This window comes from Triticum dicoccoides, chromosome 3B (assembly GCF_002162155.2).
Source record: "Triticum dicoccoides isolate Atlit2015 ecotype Zavitan chromosome 3B, WEW_v2.0, whole genome shotgun sequence".
Classification (NCBI taxonomy): Eukaryota; Viridiplantae; Streptophyta; class Magnoliopsida; order Poales; family Poaceae; genus Triticum; species Triticum dicoccoides.
In genome coordinates, this window is record NC_041385.1 from 550,046,147 (window position 1) to 550,053,928 (window position 7,782).

Below are 7,782 nucleotides of genomic sequence, written 5' to 3' on the forward strand. Positions count from 1 at the left end.
ATCTGGTCGCCAGATGTCTCCGATTTTTACATCGTTGCATTGCCAGCGTACCTGTCGCCATCTCCACGCATGAATTTTCATTTTCTGTGGAACGTTGGCCGCCCAGACGCAATTCCAAACCACGCGATCTCCCGTCGGGTGTGTGCTCGATGACCCATTGGCAAAGGCGGTGTTGTGATCGCATGTGACCAGTTTATATGCACTTCTTACTGAGAATACACCAGACCTCTCCGGGAACCATGCAACAAAATCCTTGCGGTTACGCGGTGAGGCCCTGATCTTTAATATGAAGTCCACATCCATTGGCCAGAAAAACTCCCGAAGACGATCGACACGCCAAGCACCGTTCTCATCAATGAAAGCGGCCACTCGGTTCAGACGGCAAGTCCCCTTCGGGGTGATAGGACAAAACGACGACGGCCGAGGGATCCAAGGGTCCCTCCATGTGCGTATGGTAGCACCATTGCCTACCCTCCAGATAACACCTTGCTTCAGAAGATCAAGGCCATGAAGTATGCCCTTCCAGGCAGAAGAGCCATTACCAGAGAACGAGGTATCCAACAGCTGTCCCGTCGGGTAGTAACGAGCTTTCAAGAGCCGTGCACATAGACTATCTGGTGAATCTAGCAATCTCCAAGCTTGTTTGGCCAGTAAAGCTTGATTGAAAGCCCGCATATCCTTAAACCCCATGCCACCCATAGATTTTGGTAGACGCAACTTGTCTCAACTCATCCATGCCATCTTCTTCTTCCCATTCTCAACGCCCCACCAATACTGGCGGATCATGCGAGTCAGCTCATCGCATACCGATGTCGGTAACTTAAAGACACTCATGACATAAGTAGGTATCGCCTGTGCGACTGCCTTGATCAATATTTCCTTGTTCCCAGCAGACACGTACTGTTCGCTCCAATCAATAAGTTTATTTTTATTTATAATGCAGTGATTTGGTGGGCCATTCATGGTGTGATTCTGTGTTATCCGCTAACCAACCTATATTTATGTGTGGAAATTTCTATATTGGTGGTCGCATATGTACTTATTGGTGTTACAATATCATATAGTGGTGCTTTTTTTCAGGTGGTCGGAGGGTGCGTGCAATTGATGTATTTTTATGGGCCGGTTGTTGTTGATTGGTTTGAAAAATCGTTGATCCAGTCAATATCGTAAACCAAATCCAAAATTGAATACTTCACTTGAATGAAAGGCTTCAAAATTAGGGAACATCTACTCTTATAAAGACTCAGTTGGTGATGATAGTGTGTCTGTCATTCGTCATTTCTAACCATTAGATCTGCATCTAACGACTGTGATGCAAGTTGTGACCTTTTTGCAACAATATCCCACTTCTCTGCTCCAATTTATAGGAAACCCCTTAGTATCCGAAACCAACCACATTCCTCCCTTAACTCATCGAAACAGCCAAGGAATATATTTTGAGTGAAACATAATACTCCCTCCGTTCGGAATTAGATGATCCGGATGTATTTTTTGCGAAGCAGTCCTTCTATTTTTTCCGACCAATCCCGCGGTCCTCCACTCCCACTCAGAACTTGGTCGCTGCCCGCCGTCGCTCCGTTCTCGCTCGCCCGCTCGCCGTCCTGGCTCTCCGACACCGGCCCCCGCCGCCTTCCTCCCTCCCCCGCCCCACGCCGCCTTCCTCCCCCGAACCACGCTGCGATGCTGCCGCCTCATCCCCCTCCTCGTTCCCCACCATCTCAAGCTTCAGTTTTTGCCACATCGCCGGTGGTTGGTCTGCGGGCAGAGTTGCGGGCGACGGCCTGGAGCGGCAGTACGCGAGCTCTAACTCCATCTCGAGCCAGCCGGCACACCCGCCGAGGAGCTCCGCCAGCCACTGCCCCAGCGCCCGCGCCGACACCTTGTGCAGCTCCACGGCCACCATCCCCGCCGGCGCCGCCTGCCGCTGCTGCTGACTACGGCATCTCCTCCAACCTCATCAGCTAGGTCACCCCGCCGCCGGCGACTTCATCCCGCCACCCCGTCTCCATCCCCGGCAGCCACCCACCGGCGAAAGATTCGAGGTCAGGCAACAAAATCTACTCTTTCCCCTCCATCTCCATATAATCTACTCCCATTCTTGTTAACTAGATCGGGAGCGCGCCTTGGCGCGAGGGTGCCGGTCCAAAATATTTGGTCAAGCAGGTAATGGTAAGTTAATAGAAATCCAAGTTTAGCATATGCATTAATACAGGATAACACACGCATAGAAATAGATTAGAGAAGCAACACTGAAACTACAACATAATTCATTCATAATTTACCATAACCATGTAGTAGTTAAACCATTCGAGGGTGATCACAAATAATTTACAATAAGGGTAGGGTAATCTACTACCACACTGATTCAGAATGCCTTTATAAAGGCATCATGTCTAGATACGATAATATTACTCGATAAACCAAAAGAAATTTATCTTCTTATGCGGTCGAAACATCGGTCGCATTAACCACGGCTCAAGCTCAGATGAGCATTAACCCCTATTGTTGTCCTCATGGTCAGATGGATAGTAAGCCATGAAACTCATCTTATTCGGTGCAGTCAAATTCATCATCATAAGTGTGGCTGCCAATGGTCTTGATGGCATCAGTCGATATCATAGACAAATACCAAGGTTGTCAGCTTCTTGAGTAAGACCATAGCAATACCAGCCCCAGGTCAAGTCACCCTCGATAGGAGAAGAGCCTGAAGGCAACTGCCACTTTGGCAACACGACCTGCGGAACCACGCACGGCGTCTGTCAGTGACCCCCAGCCATGCTAATCGTCACAATCCCAAAATTAATAATCGAGTGAGTCGGCAAAAAAATCAAGAAAACTTGCATGCACAAGGATCTCCCCTCCTTCTCACAAACTAATTAGTAAAAGGTGCACTCATACTACTGAATTTGCCAAATCCAATACAGCGCATTTTTCAATCCTCCCCTCCCTATGGTAAGATGATTCCCTCACTCTATTATGTATTGTAGTCTAATGCATAGAGTTCCTAAGAGAAAACAAACAACAACATAGACTTGACATCAATCTTTTTGCGATAGATATGAATACGAACACTACCCAAATAGGATAAGCGTTTATTATTACAAACAAATAAAAGTTAAGAAGAGAGCTATGAGATTTTCACCTCCTCGGAATACCTATGCAAATATATGGATTAGCAAATTTGGAATTTAGAACGTCTAGTTAAATGATTTCTATTTTCAGGAGGTATATCCCAGAAAGATAAAGGCATTTAGCAAAAGCATTTAGAAAATGTGGCAAATTAACTAAAAGGGTAGTAAGATAAATGCAACATCATACAAATAGATTGACAAAATACCTGCTATTAGAAATTGCATACGAAGAAATACCTGCTATTGGAATTGCATACAAAAAAGAATCTTGTCACTTCAGAACATTTCTTAAAACAATAAATATAAAAGAAAAGATGGCATTTCTCAAAAATGAAAATTTACAACCAAGATCTAAAAGATATACAATTTTGCTACCCATTAGGATATGACACTCAGAACTACCCATTTCAGATGAGAAACAATAAAAAAGAACTGGTAGGAAATGTTTCTGATAAGTAATAAGGAGCACGTACATTTTACTTTTGCATCCCTATCCTGACATAACTCCCAGGATCTGCTACACACAGATAAATCCATGTTTAATCACATAAGGTACAATGAGGAATGCAGAGGAGAGGAACACACATAAAACAACAATATATCAGTTTATAAGGGCAAGAGAAATGACAGTTTTGTTGCAATACACAACTTTGCTTTTAGAGAACCTACACACTGATCAAATGTAAACATATTGATATTGGACTTATTCAGCGTGCTGACCAAACCTTAATAAGCACCGCATTAACTCATGTCATGTTATAGCAGAGGCATTAGCAGACACGCAAGCACGACGCCAACTACAACCAATGCAGAATGTAAACAGTAACCTAGAGGACCACCACCACAGAAGATAAAATCAGAAATTACCTGAATCCATGGTCAACGACGGCGCTGCCTCTCCACTTCAGTGCACTACAACCACTGGCCACACACACTGCTGACCAAGCCCCACAACCTGGTGAATCTCGCACGATTGGCTCACGCTCAGCGAGGTCGCCAATCCTGGACTTGGCGTTGGCAGCATGGTCGATGGCAAGCACGAAGGGGATTCCATCCATTAACAAAGCTACTCCAACCTTCTTAATCACGACAACATATAAAAGCAGGAGGCTCACCTTGTTGTTGTAGGTTGGCAATGAGGCAGTAACTGCAAGACTGGAGGAGGAGGCCGAAGCGAGCTCACGCCGGTCAGTGGCAGACAGATTTATCTGGAAGACGACACCTAGGCGCCTTGCACAGCGTATCAAAGGTTGCTCACCTCGGGCCATCCTAGGAAGAGAGAAACTGCATTGGCATTAGTATTTGTACCTATGCCTGTTCAGAAATTTGGATCAGAATATAATTGCACCGGTCGCAACAATTGGACATGAATACACATATCTGCATTTGTGTGTCTCATATATTTGTTTAGAGCAGAACTTGTCACGCACACGCACTGGAAACAATGGCATTTATTTTGGTGACATTAAAAATCAAGGAAAATGGCTACTAACAGAGGCTATAAAATCATTCCAATGAAAATAAAAAAGCTGTTACAATCATCAAATTATCATGGCATTGGCAAAGAAGCAGTGGCGTCTTGGGTTTGAGCTGGCGAGGTTGGTGAGCTGCAGGCCAGAAGACGTGTTGGCTGATGGCCACCACCAAATCTGTGTAGCGACGTAAACTAAATATAGTGTATCACTGTATAGCTCATGCACCAAGTCATCAAAATTCTAAGGAAAGTTTGCATAACGATCAAGCATTGTAAATACTTGGTATTTTATATTAGGGGTGCAGTCTAAACAATAGTTCATAACAATGCATCTAATACAACAGAAGGCACCACAAGCAAGCCAAACCAGGTATGAAAATAGTAGATAGCAAAGCAACATGAGAATAGTAGCAGAGTATATTAGCATACCTTTAATTCTCAAAGAGTTGATTGGTTCATAACAACGGTTCCAGGAGAAAGCTGCGATAGAAAAAATAAAGATATTCTTTCAAAGAACGCCCAAAGGTTTGCGCAGGATATGGTAATAAATATACATGATATGTAAACTTCAAAACTATATAGCAAATGAGCATATTGCAGTGAGATAAATGCAGATTTGGAAGCAACATATTCATAGATCGGCAGAGTCTAATTGTAGCAGCATTTCCTTGTGAGACAGATACACCTTCTGAACTTCTCTCTAGCCTACACATGTAGTCTAATTGTAGCAGCAGATGAGCGACATGTGGCACTTGAATTTATTGACTATAAGTCGCACCACTGTAAAATACAAAGCATGGATCTTTTGCTGCTGTAACCGACTTTGTTTCATAATTTTGTAAGAGACAGGAAAACAAAACTACTGCCTAGGATCTTACTTCAGAGGTCCCTAACCCTACCAATTAAACACATTTTTGCCTCCTGGTATGATAGCTTAATGAGATCAGGGCAATTTCATTTAAATAATAGGGCAAGGAGTGCTCACATAACCAAGATTGGTACCTGGTTCATAATTTGAGCATATATAGTTTACTGGTGCATTTTTTGTCCTAGAAGAAAAAAGCTTAACAATTGCATATGTTCTCTGAATTTTATGCCCATTTTTCATCAGAACATAACAAAACTAACGCCCGTATTTCGGTAGTGGGTGGTTTACTCTTAGATTTCAAAACGTTGGACCTTCAGACAACAAATGTACCGACGATCAAATGTAACTTATGACCACAACCTAGGCGGCGAGGTTGGGGGTGGCGACGACCTAGGCATCGGGATTGAGGCTGACAGCGACCTTGGGGTCGGGGTAGGAGCTGGCGACGATCTGGCCATCACGTCCTAGTGCAGTGTTTACAAAATTGTAACAAGCATATCTGCAAAAGATATAACTATGGCTGAAACATGCAGGGCAGGCTACTTGAACAGATTGAACAGCGAGTTGCTACGCCTGAACATCGTAAATGAACTAACTTTGACTTGGTATTGTAACACACAAATAAAAGATTTAACTGAAGTGTTGTACTTCCTCCATTTTCTGCTTCCAAAAATGGCTTGGGTTTCAAGCAAAATCCAACAAATCAGATTCAGTATCTCACTTTTGTTGCTAGCTCTCGTCTCACATCACGTTGAATGTGGGACGCCTTATAAACAATGTTCAGGTGTTGAACTATAACACTGATTGCCCAACCAGAATGTGGGCGGCTAATGCATGTGTACTATTTACTGAACATCGCCTATGGTCAGTCAAAAGATTTTGTTCCGACTGAACGCTTTATGCTGAAGGGTTCAGCTAAGGTGTTCAATTTACTGAACAACATCTACGGTCAATCCAAAATAATTGTTCCAACTGGGCACTTTGTGCTGAAGGGTTCGAAAGGAGATTGCTGCACAAAGTAATTCGTAGGGAACCTTAAAAAAATTATTTCTCAAGGGACAACATCGTCCTAACTGACAATAGCCTACTCAGGTCACATTAAAACTGTAAAGTATCTAAACATGTAACTGAGTTTCTAAAATCGAACGGCATCCCCATTCCAGAGAGGCATTTGACAGAATTATAGGCCCTAAGATGCTGATAACCAAATGCAAATAGAAAAATATGTGAATAGGATACAAATCTCTTCTGCGTATGAAGCATAGGAGACACCATAAATATTAAACACGACAGTCATTCTTCTATAGAAGCGCATCAAATGCACGCCTTGCACTTTTTTCTGTTGTAGTTACGTCTCTTTGGATTCTCACATCATGGGCTGCCCTTTTCAGCAATTATTCATTAGGTTCTCTAGAGAACGGCCTACTAAACTTTGCCTGGGTATAACCGTATTAGAAAACTTGCAAGCATACTAACTAACCTCCCCGGCTGTCTTGCAATGCTTGGCATCATGTGTAGCCGCCTCTTTCTTCAGATTTTGGAGGCTCTTATCAATCTATCCACAAAAGGAAGAAAAAACACCAGCATCAGCATATGCCATCACCGAACAACCACCCACACACCCAATCACACAAGCTGCTACCACCAGGACCGGCGGCAACCGACCTGACTACGCAAGGGGTGCAGGAATGCTTGGTGGTATGCATATACATCTGAATTCAAATGTACCACATCCATCTAACCCACCCATTCTGGAAAAAGGCCGCAAGTAAGCATTTACACACACTGCATCTAGATAAAAAGGTGGATTGGTGGTATGCATCTATGGGCTGCTAATTAGCATCGCCATCTGAGACTGAGAGCATTCATCAATGTGGAAGAGAGTGTGTCACCTTTGGGCTTGTCGATGAGCACGACGGTCCCTGTCGGCCCGTCCCACCTTGGCGGCAGCTGCATCCTCGTGCTCGCGAGGTGCGGCCGCGGCCAGTCTTCTTCCTCCCTCTCCGCATCCCGCTTCACCTGCCTCGGTGCCCCTCCCAACACCGCCTTCTTCTTCGCCGCTGTCGAAGCATCGTCGGCCTTCCCCTCCTCGGGCCCTTTCTTCAGGGCCCTGAAGAACTCCTCCACCTTCCTCTCCAGCACCTCCCCCTTGTCTACCCCCTCCTTCTTCCCGAACTCGTCGGTTTCTAGGGTTAGGGGAGGGGAACGGCGGGAGGGGAGGAGGAAGCGAGCGAGGGAGGAGGCGGCGGGGCGGCACGGCAGGGAGGCGGGAGGAAGGAGGAGAGGGCGGCGGCGTGAGGAAGGAGAGA

General features: G+C 44.9%; 1 protein-coding gene across 13 annotated transcripts; it reads right to left on the minus strand.

The window, feature by feature from the left end:
* Window positions 1-2,250: 2,250 nt before the first annotated feature.
* On the minus strand, window positions 2,251-7,773 carry LOC119277022. Of its 13 annotated transcripts, none has more exons than XR_005136901.1 (8): window positions 7,366-7,771; window positions 6,954-7,028; window positions 5,035-5,085; window positions 4,247-4,400; window positions 3,999-4,133; window positions 3,605-3,645; window positions 3,338-3,368; window positions 2,251-2,735 (listed from the first exon to the last, which is right to left on the minus strand). XR_005136901.1 is itself a non-coding variant. In XM_037558227.1 (8 exons), the coding sequence occupies exons 5-8, from the start codon at window positions 4,397-4,399 to the stop codon at window positions 2,678-2,680; spliced, it is 537 nt and encodes a 178-aa protein (XP_037414124.1). In that variant the 5' UTR covers window position 4,400; window positions 5,035-5,085; window positions 5,864-5,972; window positions 6,954-7,028; window positions 7,366-7,773; the 3' UTR covers window positions 2,251-2,677. The 13 variants fall into 13 exon arrangements, 10 of the variants coding, with proteins under 10 accessions (XP_037414124.1, XP_037414125.1, XP_037414122.1 ...); XM_037558227.1 differs by adding an exon at window positions 5,864-5,972 and having other exon boundaries at window positions 3,338-3,371; window positions 3,605-3,648; window positions 3,999-4,400; window positions 7,366-7,773; XM_037558228.1 differs by adding an exon at window positions 5,864-5,972 and having other exon boundaries at window positions 3,338-3,371; window positions 3,605-3,648; window positions 3,999-4,415; window positions 7,366-7,773.
* Between the last annotated feature and the right edge of the window lie 9 nt (window positions 7,774-7,782).

Bases quoted from the DNA above. Each gene is read 5' to 3' on its own strand.
- LOC119277022 (XM_037558222.1), bottom strand. From the start codon at position 4,399: ATGGCCCGAGGTGAGCAACCTTTGATACGCTGTGCAAGGCGCCTAGGT. The intron at 3,372-3,604 runs GTACGTGCTCCT...CAATTCCAATAG, and splicing joins TAGGGATGCAAAAGTAAAAT to CAGGTATTTCTTCGTATGCA. The intron at 2,736-3,337 runs GTATTTTGTCAA...GTGGTTCCGCAG, and splicing joins TATGCAATTTCTAATAGCAG to GTCGTGTTGCCAAAGTGGCA.